This window comes from Pan paniscus, chromosome 13, assembly GCF_029289425.2.
Source record: "Pan paniscus chromosome 13, NHGRI_mPanPan1-v2.0_pri, whole genome shotgun sequence".
Taxonomy (NCBI): domain Eukaryota; kingdom Metazoa; phylum Chordata; class Mammalia; order Primates; family Hominidae; genus Pan; species Pan paniscus.
The window spans coordinates 84,919,204-84,943,899 of record NC_073262.2 but is presented as its reverse complement, the minus strand read 5'-3'; the positions used below and the strand labels follow the sequence as shown (position 1 = coordinate 84,943,899).

Genomic DNA, 24,696 nt, shown 5'->3' with positions numbered 1-24,696 from the left:
TAGGCAAAAGGCAATAATAAGTTTCCGGCTTAGAAATCCAATAAGGAAATTGAACAAACTGCTACATTTGAGAAAATAACTGTAGAAAATGTCCTTCCTGTTAAAAGCTAAAAGGGCCCCTCTTGAAATCTGCTTTTTCTTGAACCAGAAAACTAAACAAGGAAGAGTTTGTGATTAAAGGAGAGATACAATATTAAAACACAGGGAGTGATGTCTAGCCCTAGTTAAAATATTTATATCCATGTTATTTAACTTGTTCTGGCTGCTATGTTACCACTGCATCTCCGCTTCTGTGTCTTTTATGTGAAGCTGGGCTCTCCCTCAAATGATGTGAGGGGCTCTGAAAAATGCCTGCCCATAATGTCTTTCTTCTTGGTCTGCTATGTTACCTGAAATCTTAGTAACTGCAATGGTGTGTTTTTAAATAAACAAAATTTTAGCTAGAAAGGGAAAGAAGTATTTCAATCTGTAGCCTCCATTAATATAGGCATTAGAATTAATTTATGCAATTTTCTAATATCTAAACGAACAGAAAGAGAACACTGAGAATAAAGGAAACAGAATAGGTAAATATTGGTGTTGTAATGGGAGTGGGTGGGGATTCTAACTTCGGGAATCATGTAGATTCTAAAGGTCCAGGGAACTCTAAAGAATTATGGACAACCAGAAGTAGCAAGGTGAGGAACAGTGGTATAGCAAAAGGAATGTGAATCCAGGAGCAAGAGGCCTGGAGTCCTAGTCCTGACTGCTCCTAATGGCAAATCTCTCTGAAATGATTTGATTCATTGTCAAAAGAAAAATCTTAAACCAGATTACTATTTTTAAAAGTCTTTCAAAATCTGAAGTTCTGAAACATATTGATTTCTTAACTTCTAATGTGCATCATTTCTAATATTCGATTGTACTCAAGCGGGAATGGGCTGAGGGATTGATGAAGTGGCAAAGTCAGAGAGGGAAGCAAGCATAGTCATCCACAGAAATTCCACAAGCAGGTTTGGCAGCTCCTTTTGGATAACACGTCTGACATGGATGCTACATTGGTGATCTGTTTAAGAGTTCAAGTTTCCCCCAAGCTAGTTGTACTTGGCGTTTTCTGTGGTGTCTTCCACAGGCAGAAACTAATGTTATTGGTAGTTCTTATTGCAAGTATTGAATTGCTGGCCATGAAGGTAATTCTGGGTAGATTTGCCAGAATCTGCTATGCCTTACATCATCCAGGAGAACTGGATGATTATTACAGACTGAACTTAAAAGTATGCCTTATGAAAATGATGATATTCAAACTTAAGACAGAATGCCTGTTGATAGACGAACCTGTTGATTGCAGTTTCTTGTAGTCCAGGACATAGAGATTACACTGTGATTCGTAAATTGCATTTGCACTGTGTACGGCGATTACCTTTGATAGCTTTCTGATTTGGGGAAAGTAATTTGACCTCTTTAGGCCTCACTTGCCTAAGTTCACACAGTTCTTGTAAAGTATGCATGGATAGTGACTGGCATATCAAAAGTTCTCAGCAACTATTAACTGCTATGATTTTATTACTACAAACATTCTATTGGAAGGAAATAAAATAGAAGTCTTCATTCCACATTTGCAAACTAAAATTGTACTAAAACACTTATCAAATGTTAATAAATGTCTTTCATTGTTTTAAGTACCAATAATTTGGCTTTCCTTGTAAAACTCTTTTTAATTTTTAATTTTAAATGCCATGTAATACACTTGTTCTCTCTTTGAACTGAGATTTATCAATGTAAACAAGAAGAACAATTCAATTCATTAAATTAAAGAGGATATTTGTTCCAGGCTGAAAAATTAAGTGGTTTACTACACATAAATATAAAATTTCCTTCAAACAAAAAACACAGGTTCCTGCCTAAGTGAGAAAAAATGTATTGTCTACCATCAGACATTACATTCAGAGTCTTAGGCTCAGTGGAAAGAGAAAAGCTTACAAGTAAATTGGTCAGCTAAGCAGTTCTTTAGGCATAATTTGACCAGTTTGTTTCTTAGTAAACCTGACTTTCAGCCACAGGTATCTTTTGTAATGCTAAGTAAGAAACAAACTTGTTTTGTCTTTTTCAGCTCAGTAGAGTTGGTTGGTGGGATGAAAGTGTTCCTACCTTAGTGCACAGAAAGTTCAGCAAACTTTATTAGTGAGTCAAACTTTACTCAAGTAGCCCTGTGCCAAACAGGGCTAGTATTCTAGGTAATAGAGTTCAGTGGGGAATAAAACACTCAAGGATCTCTGTCTGCATGTGGAGGCATAAATAGATAGGTAAATAGACGTGATAGATAGATGATAGACAGACAAATAAAAAATAAATAGCTACCTGACAGAAAGAAACCCACCAAATTCTCATAAGTTTTATGTAGAATGTTAAAATACATCGATGTGGTAGAAAGTGACTGGGTGATTATTTTCGACTGGGTTGTCAGGGAGGGCTTTTCTGAAGAGGTATCATTTAAAATGAAGTCTTAGTGGGAGGAAGATACCAGCTTTGTGAAGGTTATGGAAGAGTGTTCTAGAAGGAAAGAAGAGCTGGTATAAAGATCCTAGGGGAAGAGTTTGTTTCAGATGGTCAAGGAACAGAAAGAAAATCAATGTGAGTAAACCACAGTGCATGATGAAGAGATTGGAATGAGACAAGTTCAGCAAGGTAAAGCAGGGGCAAGATTATGAAGTCAAGGTAAGGAGTTTGGGTTTTAGTCAATGCCCTACTGAAAGACATTGGAAATTTTAAACATAAGAGTGAGATGATCCAATTTATGTTTAACAAACAAACAAAACACTGGCTTCTTGTAGGAACTGAATTGTAAAAGGACTAGGCTGGAAGCATGGAGGCCACTGAGGGAACTGGGATAATGTATGGCTAGTTGTTCATCATACCTATTACCTCTTTTTCTTTGGCATACAGTCAGATTGCCTTTTCCAGCCTCCCTTAAAGTTAGATGTGATCATATGATAGATTTATCCTCAATGTAATATGAGTGGAAACTATGAGCACCACTTCCAACTCTTAACCATAAAGGCTTCCACATACAACCATCCATGTTCTTTCCCTCTCCACCGGCTTAATGTGAATACAGCGACTATGGAAGAAGCCATGTATTGAAAATAGTGACATCATGTGATGCAAAGAGCTTAGGTCTGAAATCATTCACTAATCAGGAACTCACAACTAAGATTTCTTATGAGTGAGAAGCAAACTGATTATGTAATGACTGGATTGAGGATTTTACCTCTTACAGTGTTTAGCCTTACCTTAACTAAAATAGGTATTGATGCAGTAAAATAAGTGATTTAGATGGTGGCTGTAATGATGAAGGAAAGGTGATGAACAGATAACATATACAGGAGATTAAAAAAAAAAAACTTGATTGAAAATCGGAGAAAAGTGGTAAGGAGGAAGGTAGGGAGGACCCCTAAGTTGCTCGTTTGTGAGCTGTGTAAAAAAGGCTGTCATTTACAATGTTAGATATCAGAGGATGAGGAAATGTAATGAGTTCATTATGACACCTGTTGATTTTGAGCTCTCGAAGTGCCCTCCCAGAGCAGCTTTCTAGCGTCATATTTGAGTCTGGAAATAAGGAAAACATTCTTTGCTTAAATTAGCATTAATTGGGCTCATACTATGCCATTGTGCTAAGCACTTCACATATATTACTTCATTTAATTTTCTGTACAAATCAAGTAAAGCAAACTATTCATTTTCCAACTTTACAGATGAAAACACTAAGACTTACAGAGGATAAATAAGTTGCCTGTATTAAAGTTTCATGATAAGTAGTGGAGTTGAATCTGTACCTTTCCATTGATTTATAATAGTATTTGTTTGATTTATCATTCATGGGTCTGCAAGTCTGCTGTTTCTCTGCTGAACTCAGCTAAGATCAGCTGGGCCTGGCTCTAGGCTGCAGTTAGACTCAAGTCTGCTCCACATGTTTCCTCACTGTCCTCAGCCACCTACTACTTGGAATATGTTCTTACTATGGTGGGTCACAGAAGCCTGAGATGCCAAGCCAAGCTGCTGCATTTAAGGCTGCCACTTGTTTCAAGATGCTGACTTTCCATTGGCCAAAGTAACTCATATTGTCAAAGTCAACATCCACATGGGAAGTGGTTAGGAGAAGAAGGTTATACTCTACTCTCTCAGTTTTTTCTCAGTTTCCCTTCCTTCCCTCCCTCTGCTAAGTGTCCTTAGACATAATTTGACCAGATCGTTTCTTAGTAAATCTGATTTTGGCCACTTCCTTCCCTCCCTCTGCTAAGTGTCCTTTTGATTAAATTAGTGGTTAGCAAATTTGGTACAAATAAGGGTCGGTTCATGCACTTTAAGTGTCCTTAGCAGAGAGAGGGAAGAAAGGGAAATTGAGGAAAAAAAACCAACTTTATTGCTTGAATAAAAATAAGATGATGCCAGAGAAAACAAGAAAATAAAACACTCTAAAGAGTGTCCAGAAGTGAAAGATGCTGCAGAGCTTTGAAAAACATAAAAACCAAGGAGTATCCTTAGATATAGCTGTGGAGAAGTCAGGATGGCAGAAGCAAGAGTGGCTGCAGTGCCACTTTGATGGGTGGAAGGCAGGCACTGGGGAGGGAATCAGAGACGGCAAAACGATTATCTGCGTGCAAGTTTGCTATGAAGAGAAAGTACAAGAGTATAAGAATGCTGGCTTGAGGAAAGTGAAGATAGCTAAGCTAACTCGTGCATTGGTTAAAACTGCATGGCTAACTATCCAAGAAACTACCAACTAATTGTGTGACCTTAGGCAAGTTACTTAATCTCATGGTGTCTCAGATTCCTCATCATGAAATGAAGATAAATGTAAATTACTTCATAAAATCAATGTGAGATGAAAGGAATTATTATATGTAAAGTGCTTAATAAATGTTAGTTATTATTGTTTTATTTCCAGAATGGGAAAATATTCAGCATGATCCTATATTGATGACAAAAGGCTTGTATAAAGAAAAGATTAAAAATTTAGGGGGATTTTATATTATGTCCTTATTATTAAAAAATTACCACCCATCTATATTTTCTATTGACTTAGGTAAATGGGAGAAATCTGATTATTTTCTTCTGAATCATTTTAGCCAACATGCCCCCTTTAAGCAAGATAAATTTGTTGTGTATCTGATAATTAATGACATTATATAAAATTTCAAGTTATACTCATTTCCCTCCAAAATATATTTATATGCATTTTAGCAAAGATAGTGAAAATAACAAATTAGCCAATGCTTCTCCAAATTTGTGAGTTTGCTCAATTTAATTTTATGTTCCAATTTTATATTTTAATTATCAGTCATCTTATTAAAATCTTAGTGATATATCAGTCAGTAAAAATCCTCTAATGCAGCTATTTATTTGTAAGTGTAAATGTTATTTTGCATTTAAGATTTGTTCTAGCTAAGAAGTAAGCTAAGTCAATTTACCAAAAACTACTTTCATCTGACAATTTCTTGAAATCTTTCATGTATTGTAAGACACAGACTCCTCAAACTAGAATTTAAAATCATGGACAATGCAGCCTCAGGTTATATCCTTCTGTTCTTTCATATATGCCATTTCCTTTCCTTACTGCCTCTTGTTCTCCCAAACTGATTCTTGCAATAGGCCAGGTAAGGGCTGCCAGGTCACTAGCCGCTTGAAAGCTGGGACCTAATACAGTTGTATCCCAGAGAAAAAGAAGGTATGTACTTGATTGTTATAACTTTTACTATTAAAAAACCACCTCCTAGAAATCCTAAGTGGCAATAGGCTTCATGTGTCATTGAAGTTTTCCACTATCTGTAAAAAAAGATGTTAAAATGAGGTTTGATAATGGATAATCTTTTACAAGTCATGATGCTTTTCACAGAGTCCTAGCTAACCACTAATTTAATCAAAAGCATCCTCCTTTGTACTTTCACTTCATAATCTTTACAACTTTGTCAAAATGTGTCAAGTTGTAGTGATGGTTCTTTGTCTTTTGTTTTCAAATACAGACCCCAATTCCTAAGCATGATTAATTTCCTTCTGGGTGAATACATCTTTTGTTTCCTTCTAGGAAAACTTCAGGTTGTATCTTTGTAAAACTCAAGATTTAACTCATTTTTTTCTGAGCTAAAAGTTGGAAAGATTTTTTTAAAAAAAACTCATAACAGTTTCATAAATAAATATCAAAAGCCCAGAGCCCTATATTGTTTTTTCATTTTCTCAAATCTAATAATTTGTGTTATATAGCATTTAATGAAGGCTGCCACCAAGTCATAAAGTGTGTGTGTGTGTATGTGTGTGTGTGTAACTCAGGTACCCTTTATACCAAAACCATGTTCTCATATTGATAAGGTGGACTATTCAAAGAGATATACCAGTTTAAGCAACTTGTTTTATTATTTTTGGAAAGATTTGGTGGTCAAAACATTACATCAGAATCACTTAATCATAACATATAGGTGACCATTTACTACTATGTGTAAAACTTACCTGACCACACATATGTGGACACTCAACAAGTGTCCAGTGATTTTACTTTGCCATTACATTTCCTAGTCCTTGGGAACAATTACATTGAGTTGACAGTTTATACTTTAAAGATTTGAAAAGAAAATATTTCTTTCCTATTGCTTATTAGTATTGATTAATACCTAAGGTATTTACTAAATTTACTACCCATAATCTTAGTGTTATTTCCAGCTTTATATAGATGGAAATAGCATGGATTCTGAGAAAGTTCTACTTGTTTTAGACATGCCTCTTCTGTGATTCAACAGTATGGCTATGCACAGGTTCTGTAAAAGTTTAAGGCACAGTGTCCACATTTTCCAATTGAGACTATTTCATTAGGGTTTTTGTGAACATTAAGGAAGTTTTAATAGTTTATTGAATGAACTGGACTGCCAATTATAATTGAGGACTAAAAGATTTATTAAGACACAAAACATGCATATAGGCTGTATATTTATATATTGGGTCAATCATTTATAAATTGCAAAAAAATAAACAAATTAAATTCTTGGTGTATGTAGGAAAATAATGCCAAGTTTTGGAATTATATATAGGTACTCACACATAACTAACACAAATCTCCAATATTAGGATATGAAATATGATATGGATGTCTCCTTACATATAAATATTGGGATGTTTGAGTGTGTTGCATGCAATAGAGCTGAGAGTTGAAATTTGGTGAGAATGTATGCTTTGGTGCTGAGGTTTTCATAATCTTGAGTTAAGTAACAATGACACCTATGAACTTAATTAATTCAAAAGGATGAATTTTATTCGCATAGAAAGTTTTTCTTAGGGAAGATGTTTGGTAGCTAAAATTAGGGCAGAACATCAGAGGACCCAGGTCACTAACTTGAAATGTATGTAAGGAGGCTTGTATGTAAGGAGGCTACAGTGACTTTTCCTGACAATAATCATCTCTTCTTGGAGCAGAAAGGTAGCCAAGACCTACCTGAGCATGGATAGTGGAGACAGGAAAGAGCTCAAGAGTGACAAAGTAGTGAGGATAAGTGAGTGGAATAGTGGTAAAAGATTAGGATTATGCTTAAATATCTTCTGTAAGAGTTAGAGGTGAGTGAGTTGAGAAACCAGAGTTAACTGGATAGGCCTACTCCCGTATCAAGATTAAACTGTCATCATTCTGTCTGTTAAAATAACATCATTGAGGGTAACATTGTTCCAGATGACAGAAAGGCACAGGTATGGGGTGAATGATTTGGGTGATCAATAATAAACATACAAAATGGTATCAATAATATATTTGTTTCTTTTCTTTATCATTTTAGTCTCAGGTTTATTTTTCTAAAATTTCTTAACTATATTTAATATTAAACTCTAAGACATTTAGTGTTAGAAGCAAAATTGACAATTTGCTTATTCACAGCATTAAAAAATATTTTCCCTTCCAGTCAATATTCACTTGCTAAATCAGAGTGAGTGTAAAACAATCTAAACAGCCATTGAGAGGGGAAAATTAAAAAAATAATGAAATTTTCACAAACTGATTTCTTTGGACACACTGATATTTATCACACTCCACTGATTTCTTCAGTTCTCTTCTGGCTGTAAAAGCACGTGTTGAATATGGTGTACAGAGTATGCACAGTTATTTTTTCTTTCTTAGCAGCAGTAGGAAGAACATCTTTTCAGCAGCTGGCTCTTTCACGAAGCAGTTGATTATTGGAGTTTGGATTGAGTTTTCTGGTCTAGGTGGTTAGCATTCAGATGGGTTTCTTGAGATTACTTAGCTATTTTACTGGCAGCATTTTAAAGTTGCATGACCATTTGCTCCACAGGCTTGTTTTAAGCAGTTTCTTTGAGAGGCAAGGTTCTTTTAAACATCACTAAGACAAAGCACTCATTATAACATTCTTTAGCATTTTTTTCCACTGGACATTTTAAAAGCAAATTGCAGTAGAAAACCAGCGTCCGTGTTATAGAACTTGACAGAATATCACACCTTCAAAGGAAAATGAAGTAACTGATGAAAACACAAAATTAATGCTAAAATTAAAAAATGAAAATGACTCATGCATTTTAGAATACACAGACTCCCTTGAGATCTAGCTCAAACTTGATTCTTCCTACTATCTAAATGGACTTTCTGTTATAATTCTTTATTTTTTATTTCCTCAGTTATTCTTTCTGCCCCAGAAAAAACAAAGAGATTATATTCTGTTTGTGAAAAACATCTCTATAATTTTTCCAATACCAAATGGGTAGTGTCCATTTGCACCAGCCCTGTAACTTATCTGTTTCGTCATTGTTAGTTTGTGCAGTTATTTAGGTACATCATTAAAAAGAAGTTTTTACCTTGCTGCCACCTTATTACTATCATTTTGCCGATTTAGTCAGGCAGCAAAAAAATAAAATCTTACTTTTGAATAAGGTGATGGATGGTCACATGTATTGATTTTTTTTCCAGCTTGAAACCCCCTAAAATTGAAAATAAAAATTTATAAACCCACAAAATCAAAGAGGAAAAAAAGAGAAGGCATTAGAGAATAGGTTATTTTAGCGAATTTTTGAAAAATGTAAACAGAAGGAATAGTGGTAACTGGCAGAGCAGAGTCACTAGGCATAGGACTCCCCCTAACAGAAGAAATGAAGAAAAGCCTTTAAATTTTGAGAGAAAATTCTTTTCAATCTAGAATATTCTGTCAGACTATCAATCAAGTGGGAAGAAAGAACAAAATTTTTAGCATTCAGAAACTCAGTGATTTATGTCACATACACCCTTTCTTGGAAACTACTGGAGAATGTGCAAAACAGAAGAAAATTCAGAAGTGAGGTCATAGAATCCAGAAACAGGGAATCCAACAGGAAATGTGGTCGAGGGCAGCCTCAGGATGACAGCTGTGTAAGATCTGGAGAGCAACAGATCTGAATGTGAGCCAGAGATACAGGTCCAAGATAGGTTTCCAGCATAAAAGAGGAAGTGCTGATTGATATTTGGAAGATGTAAATAGGGCTTAGGGGGAAAATTTGGATAGACATTCAGAACATAATGTTAGTAAAAAATGCAGTAATTCATTACTTTGGGTAATAAAAAAACCCAAAGGCATGGAAATGTAATCTTCATACACTATTCAGCTATGTAATGAACACTGTATGTCTGATCATAAAAATGTAAACCTTGATTATTAATGTTACAAGTATTATAAAACAGTATTTTTGGTAACTTAGGGTAAGGTAAAATGGAGCAGATATATAAAAAACACCTAAGTCCTTATTCACCATAACAGGAGGCCAATAGGTGGTATCCAGTATCAATAAACCAAGAGATAGCAGAATAAGCTTACCATTTTAAAATGTAGAGTAAAATCCCAGAAAAAAACAATCAAAGTATTTTTAAAGAGATGTCCTAGTGAGCAGAACATAGGGTAGGACTAAGTGGATGAAGAAACTGCTAATTTTTATAAAAAGATTTCAGAGATAGGTAGAGAGAAAGAGAAATTAAATATATTTTATTTCATTATAAAACTATATGTATTTGTAAATTAAATATGCCATTTAATTTTGTCCATAATTTACTCCAATAAAGATGTTTTAAAAGTGAAGTTCAAAGAATGAGAAAGACAAAAGAAAACCTTAATATTTAGATTTACAAAGATATTTTCCTGAAGATATGTAGACCCTATACCATTGAAGCTGTAAAGGATACATGATAGGTATTCAGGGTTGATATTCTTCCAAGCATATTGACTGTGGAAAGAAAAAGAAAGCAGGATTTTAAAAATCTGGTCCATGAATATATATTCTACAAGGAAGGTTGCTCTTACCAGTAACCAAAGCCATTCTGTTTTGATGGTCATTGGCTTCCCAGGGAACAAATCCTAAAGAAGACTGATAAGATTTCTCTATTTTTTTATGGTGCTGGGATGCTTTGGGAGTTTCTGTACATCATGATAATTTAGGTTGTGCTCGTCTAAGAATTACAGTGTGGCATATTTTCTCCTACTACAGACTGTTGTTGAAAATCTGCTCATCCTCCAACTCTTGACAGTGAATATTCATTGCCTACATAAGATTAAAAACTAAACTAAAAAACTGATAATTTACTTTTTAAGAATCCTGCCTCTATGCCCTATTTTCATTATACCTTGGTTATTGTTTTGGTTTAGGATTTTGGTTATTGTTTAAAAGAACATAATTTATAAGAGTCTCTAAGAAACTATAAAAGTCTCTGTCATTTACCAATGTAAGGTATCTGAGTTGGAAAAGAAATGAACTTCAATCTTGGAATTTAAACTTTAAGCTTTTACATTAATGCTTCTGTTCCTAATACCCTATACAAATCTGTATAAACTGTGTTTGGCTTACTTTAAAAAGTTAAAAATTGTAAAAAGAACTTCACATATTCTTGGGTTAGCCAATTCTACCAGATTTTTCTTCCCCTCCAAATTAATCATTGCTGGGCTACTATAGAGAACAGGGTTGAACTTACCAGAGTGAAGGCTCCTTCTGGAATGTCAAACAGGTATTCACTTCTGAGGCCCCTCTTACATTTGGACCAACATGAATCACTGTTTCAGTTAGATTTTTAGTGTTGATAAGTATCCATGTAATTTTGAAGTCTAGTCCATAATACATAAACAACATTTCTATTTACCACTATACACTAGATCAAAACTATGAATGAACTGCTAAATAATCAAAATGACTTATAAACCTCTCATATGATAGAAATGTAAATTTTACTGATGATACTTCTTTAAAGACTCTATTTTAATGCTAAACTTTCTCTATATCTTAGTCTACCAAAACATAGAATTGAAGCCTTTTAGTGTTTATGGTTAAATACCTGGAAAAATAATGTCAAAAGTTTACGCTCCAGCTCATCTTCTCCTGCAGATTGATGATTGTTTGTGTTATATCCACTTTTGTGTGTGTGTTGTATCCACTAGAGACTTTGAAATTAGAAGACTCAACTCAATTGTGTAAGCTTGTTAAATCACATCCTTAAATGTGATCCTTAAGTGTGAAAATGTACCCATTTTCAGACTAGTGCTTGTCTTGATGTGAGTTGTTGTAGGGACACAGGAAAGGGTAGAGAATTCAAGACTTACAAAGAAATTGTCCTATTTAATCACTATATTAAATATGTTTTATGAAGAAATTTTGATCTTCCAAGAAGAAGTCATCAAGATCTCTTGGCCAGACCACATATGGTAAATATATCTGTCTGGTACTGTGAATTGATTGACATTGAATACACTGTAATGGAGGATGGTACTTGACAGTTGTTCAGTGTAACCTTGTCATGGTAGGGACACAGTAGAGTAGGATAAGACCAAGTGACAGTGTGAGCCATTCTAGGTGAGCAGCTTTCTGACAGTGTTACATACCATATTGTTTTTTCCACAGGGCAGTTTAATTCCATCTGAAACACCTGCTGAAACTCAGTGCATCTCAATATAGATGGAACTGTGCTTACCTCAGTTAAATGAGAAAAACTTCACTTAAGAATCAGGTGTCTCTCTTGCACCCAGTAGCTCTCTAGCAAGGATCTAGACCATTAAGAATTCCTTAAGACAACCTAGGGCAATTTTTTGTTGTTGTTTAGTACATTATTTTATGTTTAAGATCAGAAATTCGTCTTGCCAAGTTACTTGCTTTGTTTGCCTCATGTAGGGGCAGATATGAACTTACAAGAGAAGCCCAACTAGGTGGAGAATTCTGTCATGCATATGCAATGAGACTATGGTGGTCTCTTGGGAAATGCTCAGCACTTGATCTTTACTTTTAAAAATCAAAAATTCAAATGGATGATGGCATTCCCAAATGAATTGCTTATCGGGGGAACTCGCCCACAATATTTCAACATATATTCTTTCCATTTTCCCTAAGTGTTGGCTGATCTGAGAAATGAAGAGAAAGAGTACAAAGAGAGGAATTTTACAGCTGGGACTCCAGGGGTGACATCACGCATCAGTAGGACCATGATGCCCAACTGAGCCACAAAACCAGCAAGTTTTATTAAGGATTTCAAAGGGGGAGGGGATGTATGAAGAGGGATTAGGTCACAAAGATCACATGCTTCAAAGGGCAAAAAAGGAGAACAAAGATCACATGCTTCTGAGGAAACAGGGCAAGGACAAAAGCAAAGATCACAAGGCAAAGGGCAAAATTAGAATTACTCATGAGGGTCTATGTTCAGCTGTGCACATATTGTCTTAATAAACTTAAACAACAGAAAACAGGGTTCGAGAGCAGAGAACTGGTCTGACTTCAAATTTACCAGGATGGGATTTTTTCCCCACCCTAATAAGCCTGAGGGTACTGCAGGAGACCAGGGCGTATTTCAGTCCTTATCTCAACCACATAAGACAGACACTCCCAGAGCAGCTGTTTATAGACCTCCCCCAACGAATGCATTCCTTTCCCAGGGTCTTAATTATTAATATTCCTTGCTAGGAAAAGAATTCAGTGATATCTTCCCTACTTGCACCTCTGTTTATAGGCTCTCTGCAAGAAGAAAAATATGGCTGTATTCTGGCCAACCCCACAGGCAGTCAGACCTTATGGTTGTCTTCCCTTGTTCCCTAAAATCGCTGTTATTCTGTTCTTTTTCAAGGTGCACTGATTTCATATTGTTCAAACACACATGTTTTACAATCAATTTGTACAATAGTGGTCCTGAGGTGACAAATATCCTCAGATTATGAAGATAACAGGATTAAGAGATTAAAGTAAGACAGGCGTAAGAAATTATAAGAGTATTATTTGGGAACTGATAAATGTCCATGAAATCTTCACAGTTTATGTTCAGAGATTGAGATGAAGACAGGTATAAGGAATTATAAAAGTATTAATTTTGGGAACTGATATATGTCCATATTAAAATGAAATATTTGCAATTTATGTTCCTCTGCCACGGCTCCAGCTGGTCCCTCCGTTTGGGGTCCCTGACTTCCTGCAGCAGTTGCTATTTGGAGCATAGCTTCTAAGACCAATTTTTGTTCATTTTTTGTCTACATTCTAGGAACTCATGAGAGCCATGTCTTTATTAGTTTTCTTGAAAGAAACCAGAAACAAAGAAACAGAGAAAAGAGAGAGAATGGAAAAAGGAAGGAAGGATGGGAGAAAGGAAGAAAGGAAGGGAGAGAGGAAGGAAATGTTTTTTCTGGTCATTAATTTTATATCTCTTAGATTCCTCCTTCCTTTCTAGAGTTAGGAGTATTATTTATTATCCTATATGTTTAAGGTGTTGAAATTAATTTTACCAAAATTTGTAATGCCTTGTTAATATATAATTTTCCAAAGGTAAAAGTATTAGTCATGTGCAAATATAAACTGAGCATATGCCAATGTTTCTATTTAAATCATTAATAATGAGGGAATCAGTAAGAAGTTATGACTGGTTGAAAGAGCATTTAGAAAGTTAGATATACATAGGCAATGTTTCAATAAAATGGCTGTGTTAGAAGCAAATCTAGTTGATGTCTAATGAGATTATGAATTTACGAGGGTGCCTATTCTGCCAAATAAAAATTATTTTTTTTCACACCAGACAAAAATCTGCAAGTTAACTAAACAGCCTTGCTAAACCTTGGCCCTTTAATCAACATCAAACAGTAAGATGAACTAAATACCTTATTCTAGATACCTTTTCATTGGCTTTGCCTTTATGTGACAGAAACAACATGCCACCTACCTTTCTGCCTTATTTGCAAATCTCAAGAAAAACTTTCTGACACCTTCTGGGTACTGTGTATTGTGGTTCTGGGCCTACTAGTCTGTGATCTATTCCTTGCCTTATCCCTGCCCTGCAGTGCTCTGTATAATCATAGCTAAATTTCCCAGGTTCCTGTCAGCTGACTTGTGCTTGGATCTGGCCAGTGGCATATAAAGTCAGGATAGGTGAGGAGGAAGGTAAAAGCCAGGGCATTCCTCTCCCTCTCTGTCTGCCTTGAGGAAGCCTCTCTTACATTAGTTGTGTCTCTTCTGTGGTTCAAGATTGCCGTGGGCAGTCCCCACTGGTGTTTCTCTCTTCTGCAGGAACTCCCAAAGCCACTGGGGTCTGGTGATCCTGCCTCCCTCTTTTGACCCTCCAAAAGCTTCCTGAAGTTGCTTATTTGGGGGATCCTCACTATTCCCTGGTTGTTTTCTCATCTCCCATCATCCAAGTAATCAATTGCAAGAATTAAACTTAGTTTTAAATGTTCAGAGTTTTGTTTTCCTAGTTAGACCTTAACTAATTTATTTCGTAGTATTTCATTTTTTATTCTTATTGTTAAGCCTTGCTAAGCAACTCAGAAGTTTATACCAGTGATGATGCGTTCTCAAAACTACTTCTGTCAATGTCAATATAATGCTTCAAAGATATCATAAAGAATTATTTACAATGATTCTGAGAGATTATGGCTACAAAAGCTACATTTCTACAGAAGCAAGGGAAATTCTGTAAAACCAAATATGAGTTTTTTGTCATTCAACTTTAGTTTTTTCTTGAAACTTAGGTATTCATACATACATGAAAGAAGGCAGAGAGGGAAAGAGAGAGAGAATTAATCAAATTGGGGTCTAAAATATTTTTTATAATACATATAACAACCTTCACAATAAAAGTTATCTTCTCAATCAATTCTTTTGGACTCGATTTGATTGCTTTTTATGCCACAAATTGTATCTCCAAAAAATTGGCCTTTCAAGAGACGCTTCTTGAAATGACTCAATTTTTCTATCAGTGAGTATCAAGAGTAACAGAAGGACTTCTATGCTCTCCGATAGTATCTGCCATGGAAATATTTCTGTTTTTAGATATTTTTGTGTTGTGTGAGCTATTGTAATTGGAAAAATATCATGTTGACTTTTCTTTCTGTGGTTTTTTTCCGTATGCATGTTTGTGTAAAAATCTATTTTTAAAAGATTTCCTTCTCTGCTAGTGCATTTTTGAAGTGTGTCGGTACATGGTACTGCATTAAGAATAAATATCCCAAGCCATTTGATATATTTGTGTCACCCCAAAATTCATAGGTTCAAATTCTAACCCTTCCAAGGTGACGGTAGGAGGTTGGGCCTTTAGGAGGTGATTAGATCATGGGGGGCAGAGCTCTCCTGAATGGGATTAGTGTCTTCATAAAAGACACCCCAGAGGGCTGGTTTGCTCCTTCTACCATGTGAGGTTACAGTGAGAAGACAGCCATCTATGAACTGGGAAGAAGGCCCTCACCAGACATTGAATCTGCCAACACCTTGATCAGGGATTTCCCAGCCTCCAGGACTGCGAGAAAGAAATTTCTCTTGTTTATAAGCCACCCAGAATATGGTGTTTTGTTTGGTCTAATATATCACTTTTAACCATTCCTTTGTTATTTTTGGTGGAACTGGTGCTGAGATTGCTTTGCTCAGCCAATATAGTAATAGATTTTACTGGTTTTCACCACCTTAGTGCTTCAGGAGCACCCAAATCTCAGAGTTCTTTGCCCAACCAACCTTTTATCTCCTCACTTTCATTCTTTCTAAGCCACAATTTAATTTGATTTTTGTAAAAGTATTCGGCACACTTTTTTCTTTCCTCTGATTTTGCAAAAAGAAAAAAGAAAAGATAAATTCAGCCATCATAGTTTGTTTCATCATATTTCTCTTTGTCTTTTCACTTAATGTGTATTTTCTTCTTTATGTCTACCTCAAACCTGAAATATGTGCCTGTTTTCAGTTAGTTCAGTAGATGAGCATGATATATGTGACAAAAAGATATGTATATATATATATTTTTTATGTTAAATCTATTTTTTTATCCTTGGCTTAGCCATATGCCTAAAAGAGCCTAGAACTGTATCTCAACATCACTATCAACTTTGAATGCTTCATACCTTTTCAAAGTCTTTTAAATTCAAGATGAATTTTGACATCTTGTTATTTTTCAGGCTTTTAAATTTGTCATGGTCAGTGATTCAAAAACTACCAAGTAAAGGATCTGACTTCTAAGTTAAGTCACTTTCCTTGTGACTTGGACGTTTTACTTAAATAGGGAACTACATCATTAAAATGCTTTTTTTAATTATCAAAAGATATCAGTCAATTCCCCAGAAGTGAATAATCACAATGTTTTAGCTCTTTTAGTCCTTCCTTCTTTTGGAGGAAGATTGATATTTCCAAATAAAATGCTGTATTCTTTCTTGATTTATCAATTTCAGACTTTATGGACATCCACAATGATAATAGAGGAAATAACTCTTGTACATTAACTTCATCAACTTCCTTACTCTAATGTTCTCAAAAGAGATATTGTGCCTTATTTTGTTTTAAAATTACTAGTGTTTATAGTAATATGACTTTGTATATATTATTCAACTGTCAATCAGATAGTGAACTATGACTGTTTCCTATCTCATACAACTTCTTTCTTCCTCCTAGATTCATAATTATTGTATTTTTCATACATATATTTCACAATTTTGTAAATGCTTGATCTGTCAAAACGAATTTCCAAACATTCTATCAGTTCCATTGGTCATTAGTTCCATTTTTTCCCTTACAGGTTTCTCTCACACTTCCTTTCCTCTGTACTCATACTTCAATCTGGACTAGTTAGTTTCCAGGATGGACACATACCTCTTATTGTAAGACTTCCCTTCCCAACTTATCTGTCTTAGATTTTCTGTTATGTTCTTGTACTGGTCAAATGCATCTCCTCAGTGGCTTCTTGAAAAAGAGTGCATGAAAATTCAAATTTTTGAAGTTGTTGAATATTTGAAAATGCCTTTATTCTTTCCTCAAACTAGATTGAGAGTTTGGCTGAGTATAGAATTCTAGGTCAGACCTAAGACCATCTGCATAACATGCAGGACCCAGTGAAAAAATGAAAATATGCAGTTTCTTGCTCAAAATTATCAAGAATTTCAAGATAGCGACAGCAGAGCACTAAGGAAAGTGTGGGGCCCTCCCAAGTGCAAGGCCCTGAGTGACTGCACAGGTACATGCCCATGAAGCTGGCCTTGGGAGGTCCTTTCAGCATGGAGATTCTAAGTTCTGGGAAAGTGACTATTTCTTTGATAATTTTGTCTAATTCTCTTCTGTATTCCTTATGTGTAGAACCCCAATTAGCTGGATATTAGATCTCCCAAACCGGCTCTCTAATGTTTTTCTTTATTATTCTAGTATCCATCTTGCTGTCTTTTTGTCCACTTCCTGGGATAGAAATTAGACTTTCCCTCTACCCCTTCTGTTGACATTTTCATGTAAATTATTAGTGTTAATTTCCAAAAGCCCTTTCATCACCATTTATTCCATTTAAAAAGTAGCATGTTTTTGCATCGTGTATCAATCTCTTTTCTCAAAGTTTTTTGTTTGTTTCTTAATAGTTCTTTTCAGTCTCTGTTTCAGTTTATTAAGTCATATTAATGTTTCAGTGGTGAGCACCAATAAAGAAATTTTTTAATCTACCAGGAGTTAATGCAAACCATAAATACCCTTTTGTCTATTTCTTTTTGAACAATATAAAAATTATACCACAGTTAAATGATGTAATATGACTCAGTTATTTCAGATGGTTAACACTGACCAGAAACACTTGATTGGTTCCTTGTTTAGACTCAATATGATCTTACTGTTTTCTTATCTTCAAAGAGAAACAAATTGATCTTGAAAGCATTTCTAACTCTTTGAATGTTTACATCTCTGTACTTATGAGGAACTCTTCAACAAACTGGAAATTACATAATGTCCATTTTTGTAGAAAAAGTTAATACCTCTTGAAGTAAAGAAATAGTTTACCTAAATTGTGACTTTTGGGGAAGAGAGAATATATTCCTTTGTACTTAAAAGAGTTTTTTCAGTCACATATTCTCTGCTTCAATGGGATTATTTTGCTCCTTTAAATGTAGACTGTAAACACATTTTTAAGAGTAATACTGTTTGCCATACTATTTTTGTTGTATATGTTTAAGGTAGACCAACATGATGTTTTATATACATATACAGTGAAATGATTAGTACACTCAAGCAAATTAACATATCCATCATTCCATCATTTCACATAGGTAGCTTTTTTTTTTTTTTTTGGTGGTAAAGGTACCTAAAAGTCTACTCTCTTAGCAAATTTCCAGTGTACAATGCAATATTATTAAGTGTAGTCCTCATGCTGTGCATTATGCCATTGATCCCATTTGTTTTCATTGTGTTCAATTATAGAAATTGTTTGGGGAATTATTTATCATATAAAATAAAGGTATCATGGAGCTTTACAGTTATATTTGCCTGTATGAAAAAAATACTGGAAAAGTCTTTACGTCCATAAACCCTGCATTTTAGACTAAGGTTAGGGTTTAATTTCCTGAGCATCGACCTGCAGAATAGATAAGACTTCATTATTTAACAGATTTTATTATCAACTTTTTATTGTTTTAGAGTCAAGCAGGACTTACTGAAAATGACACAGTAGCTTCTTGTTCTGATAGTTTCTATTTATGCGATTTCATGCGCTTCTGCTTATGGCCAGATTTTAATGTTAATATTAATATGTATTATAGGTGTATAATTTCTTTTAACTTTAGCTCTTCTGATTCTTAGTATGGATTTCTTACAACCATATCCTTTTCACTTTTATATTTCAATCAGATCACAAGTGGGAACGTTGATAGTTATATAATAATTATAAATTATTTTAATAAATTTTATTTAATTATTATGTTTTATTCATGCTCTGTCACATGAGGGATATCCTGGGTATTTTGTATCCTAAAATTTAAAAAGACATGCGTAGACGCACAGGATTTTTCCATATGAGAACATTGTTACTTATGTAGGTGGTCATTCTGCAAGATTCGGTTATGTAACAGTAGCTTAGAAGGTATTCAGAGTACTTGGTTATAAAAACTGCATTATTTGACATTGACGAACTTTTCATTTGGAATGTAGCAGTTCTGTATTTGAATTAAAATACTCAATAATTTTCTACAACTCAGTACTCTTTGTTCAAAAGAAGAAATTATGTGTCTTCTGCAATTGCTTGATTTAGCCACAGAGCCAATCAATTGCTTTCAAAGATGGTATTGCTATTTTTGTTTCTGTCTTCTTTTATGTGTCCTGATTGTTAGAAGGTAAGGAAGTCCCTTTAAAAACTAAGCAGATCAAAGTGTGCTCAGCACATATTTTCAGGCTGATTTTTAAAGTCTTAGGAATTATCAAAGATTTGTGTCATTCTCTTTGGGAAAAGATCATTAATGATGCTTTAGATTTTTTTTCATGTCTTTGATAATATAACTTGGAATTCTAAATATTTTAATAAAATAGATGAAAAATGAAGGTATATACCAATAGCCTCTATTTAGCCCATAGCCTTTTTCTTTCTCAAATTACTGATTACATATTTTAGCTTGCAATTTGCAATTTGATAAGTGCAGACACAGGTATACACTTGTGAAACCATCACCATATAACAAGAAAATTAACATTATCCATTACTCTCAAAAGTTTCCTTGAACCTCTGCTTCCCGGATTCTTGCTTTCTCCATTCTTAAACAACTAGTATCTACTTTCTGTCACTATTAGGATCATTTGCATTTTCTCAAATTTTATATAAATAGAACTCCTCCTCCTCAATGATTGCATCTAGTTTTGTTATAAAAATAATTTGGTCACCTAGAATGAGTTGGGAAGTATTTACAGTTGATCAATTTTCTGGAAAAGCATGTATAAAATATTATTACATCCTTAATTTTTTATTTTTTATTTTTATTTATTTATTTTTTTGAGACAGATTTTTCACTCTTGTTGCCCAGGCTGGAGTGCAATGGTGGTGATCTTGGCTCACCACAACCTCCTCCTCCTGGGTTCAAGTGATTCTTCTGCCTCAGCCTCCTGAGTAGCTGGGATTACAGGCATGCACCACCACACCCGGCTAATTTTGTATTTTTAGTAGAGACGGAGTTTCTCCATGTTGGCCAGGCTGGTCTCAAACTCCCAACCTCAGGTGATCCACCCACTTCGGCCTCTCAAAATTTACCAGAGAAGTCTTCTAGGCCAGGAGTTTTCTTATGCGAAGGGTTTTTAGCTACAAATTTCATTTATTTGTTTCTTCTTGATATTTGTCAGTTTGTGTCTTTTAAGAAAATAATTCATTTTATCTAAGTTATTGAATTTATTGGCATAATGTTGTTCATATTATTTTATTTGTATAATAACAATCAACATTTTTGTCTACTAATTTATCTTCTTTGTCATATCTGGGTTAATTTTAACTCATTTATTTTTATCCTCATCATGGGTGAATTTTCCTGCTTGTTTGCATGCCTGAAAATTTTTTATTTGCTGAGAGACCAGTTGGGGAACTATCATATAAAAAAATTGAAATTATATGAAAGTCAGAGAAATGTGAACGTTGTCAATGAGAAACAAATAAAATGTGGCTTAGTTTCTACGTAGGGAGTGATCACAATGAACAGGCATCTTCAAAGGACTTACGAGATAGTTAGCATCTCAGATATGCCTGGTAACCAAACATAATTTAAGACAGTAACAAATGGTAGGAACATGGGAGAAAGAGAGTTCAGCAAGAGAGAAGCACTGGGATCTAAGATGATGTGAGGGTTTTTGAGGAAGAGTGACTACACCAGTTTGCTTAGAAATTATGGTGTGCATAAAAGAAGCAACGGGAAATACCCGCAGTTTGACATTTGACCACATTGTTTGCATGTCATACACCCCTCAGAGATTGCAAATACCTTGAAGAAGGTATTGTTGTGCACACACACAGGTACCCATGCATTATATATGTATATATGTATATATAAGTGTGGTTTTGTGTGTATCCTTATATATATAAACTAATGTATACATATGTATTCTTATATATGTACTAATATCTATATATAGATATTTATTCCTTTACACAGCCCTAGGTGCAGTAATAGATACCCAATAATAATTTATCTAACTGAACTGGGTTTTTTAACACCTTTTTAGCAAAGTTGTCTATACTGCTTGATACAATAGCTGTTGACTTGTTTTGCTACCAAACACAGTAGCCGTCCTCATCCACAATTTTCTGGGTCAGAAACTGCTCAGATTAGAACATCAAGAACATGCCCTCACCCTAAGCTTTGGGAACCAGAACAACTTATCTATGCCAGAAATTAAGAACATTGTTTTCTACTCAGCTTGTCCACCCTGATTGATGAAAGAAGCAAAATCATTATTAAAAAGAATTTTTGCTAAATTAAGGGAACTTGTTTATTTTATGCACATGACTTGGTGCATAAAATATTTTATTTTCAGCTCTGAGAATTTGTCTATTGGATGGCTTAAGAATTAGGTAAATAAGATGTGATTATCTTAAAAATAAAAAAAATTGTACAGATATATACAATAAAGCCTTAACACTTTGGAACCCACCAGTACAGAACATACAATCATTTGAAAATTATTCATGAAGATGTTTGACCTTGTATTATCTAGGAAGAAAGTAAAATAGTAGCCGAAATAAGATTGTTGAGGATTGTTGTATATATAATTTGATTACAAAAGCATATTTGCAATTAGGATAGTGATGATATAAATGATTACAATTAGGATAGTAATAATAATATAAATTATTCCATTAAGCTCGTGTTCTAGTTGTAAATAATATTTTTACAATATAAAGGTTTTCCTTTTTATGTAAATAGAAATGTGCACTCGTTAATGAAAATTTAGTGCAAGAAGCAAAGGAGAAAAAACGAGTCCTAGTAACCCCCCAATATACATTTCTATCCAGTCTTTTGGGGTTGGCATAGTGAATATAGGCGTGTGTGTGTGTGTGTGTGTGTGCATGTGTGTATGAGGGGATATGGTTTTACTGAGTTATAACTATATGCAATTACATTTTCTAATTGGGTGGTAAAACCTTACTGAAGTGTTTTTCCCCAGTGGAAGTTTTATGTCCAATTATAGGTTTATATACCTAATTATGAATTATCAAGACATAATTCATAATATTTTGTTTTTAAACCACATTGAGATCTCTGTGTGAAAGGGCATGTTCATTGTGCAAGCATTAGAGCCTCTTGATTTTCACAAGTCTTATCAGTTATAGTTGCAGATGGGATGAATCCCCTAGGAACAACCACAGGCTGTTGTGAGTTAGGAAATGCACTTGTCGATGGTCTCCTAGGGTACTCATCATCTCATTTGATAATGAAGATTTCTCCATTCTTGACTACCTTATTTTGCTTCATTCTCTATTCATTTATCAGTGTGTTTTGGGTTCATTTGCCTATAAAAGAAACCACAAAATAATCGTGGCTTAAATGCAATTTTTGTTGTTCTTGCATCAGAAACAAGTCCAGAGATGGGCGATTTCATTCAGGTGGACCCACAGCATGATATCCAGGCCACTTCCATTTTTTCTTTTCTACCATGCTTAGTGTGTGGCTTTCTTTTGCCAGGTCATTTATGATCCCAGATGGCTGCTGGCCTTTAGAGAGTTCCGCTGCATTCCAGACAGCAAGAGAACTCCTTCCGGTACAGTTAGCTCTCTCCAAAGAACTGTTCTGAAAGTTTCACCAACAACCTCCATGCACATCATCTGTGGCAAGAATTTAGTCATGTGACCATACCTAGCTTCAAGAGAGCTTAGAAAATGTAGTGTTTTTAGTGGGAAAATCGCTAACAAATAAAAGTAGAATGCAGTTTTTCAGGGAAAAGGAAGGCAACCCTTTGAAGTACTATTGTTTTTAAACCACCTTATATTACCAAGCTGAACTCAAGTAATTTTCACAAGAAAGACATATGATAGTATATTTCTAAGCCATTGCAGGACTATGGAAAAACAAAAACTCTATCTTCTACTTTCATAAATAAAGGACAGTTTGACTAAGAATAATGTTCTTGGGTCATAACCATTAAAAAAATCTCAAAACCCTCTGTATCTTGATCCATTATAACCACATTCGTTGTTTCAGACAAGCCTCAAAGCCAGGCTTAATTTTTCCTTTCTAAGTAACCTGTTTTGGTTGCCTTTTTGTTGTGCTTTGTTTTGCTTATTCTGTATTAATAAGACTTATTTATTGGTATATACAATTTATTTTTCAATGTTATTGCCTGCTGATATTTTATCATACAAAAGTAAATGGCATAAAAAAAGTAATTGTTTACAGCTTCCTGAGTAAGACATTTTCATTTAGGTGTGTCTTTTTTTTCCCATAGAGAAATGAACTATTGCTTATGGGTGGAGAAATGTCAAATACCTTTGCTGAAATTCTTAACTTGCCTTTGTATCTTCACCCTTGGCATTGAAAATTATCCAAGGTAAATTGCTAGGAAATCTGCTAAATTATCTCTAAGGGAGTGCCTAAAAGTAGCCGCAATCTACTCTCTTTTGCAATACCTCTGAATAGAATGGAATTAAATTCTGTCTGATGACTTAGGAAAATAGACAAGTAGTCTTTATATTGCTTATCTGTAGTATGGAGAGAGTAAGGAATATGTTCCTTTTGTACTTGGTAAAGAGCAGCATCTTCAGAAACAGGCAGCTTACAATTTAATGCATAGAAGTTGCCAAAGCTGTTACAAACTTGTTAAGGTAATTTGTATCACCTTACTTTATTAGTTACCTATTGCTATATAACAATTATCTCAAGGCTTGGGGCTTAATACACTAAGATTAATTATCTCATGGTTTCTGTAACTCAGGAATCTAGCTGAGTCCTATACTTTAAAATTCCTCAGAGCATTGGGACACATCATCCTAAGGACTCAAACATGAGAAAATATTTTCAAATTTGCCTCAGGTGAAAAATGAGTGCAGTAAATACACTAAGGACACATACATATATTTTTTCTTGTCTCAATTAACTTTTAAAATAATGTTTGCCTTTCGTCTGTCTTTATTGCTTTATACAGTGAATAATAGCTAATCTAGCAGTCAGAAAAGCACTCTTTGTTTTTTTGTTTATTTTATGAAGTCTTCTTTTAATTTTATTTCTTAATTTTTTATTTAGTAGTTTTTTTGGGGGGTACAGGTGGTTTCTGGTTATGTGGATGAGTTCTTTAGTGGTGATTTCTGGGATTTTTGTGCACCCATCACCCGAGCAGTGTACACTGTACCCAATATATAGTATTTTATCCCACACCACCTCCCACTCTTCCTCTGTGAGTCCCCAAAGTCCATTATATTATTCAGATGCCTTTGCATTCTCACAGTTTAGCTCCCACTTATAAGTGACAACATACTATATTTGGCTTTCCATTCCTGAGTCACCTCACTTA

At 34.6% G+C, this 24,696-nt stretch overlaps 1 protein-coding gene across 15 annotated transcripts in view; it reads left to right on the top strand.

Annotated features, from left to right (window-relative positions):
- The window catches only part of PDE1A (phosphodiesterase 1A), a 395,424-nt gene that overhangs the window by 241,066 nt on the left and 129,662 nt on the right, over positions 1–24,696 (top strand). For 7 of the 15 annotated variants that reach the window (XM_063595222.1, XM_063595224.1, XM_034954607.3 and 4 more), the window contains exon 2: positions 23,635–23,736. The exons of the other annotated variants lie outside the window; for them this stretch is intronic. In XM_063595222.1, coding sequence (XP_063451292.1) covers positions 23,635–23,736 — 102 coding nt within the window. The remainder of the gene's footprint in view (positions 1–23,634; positions 23,737–24,696) is intronic. 15 annotated transcript variants of the gene reach the window in all.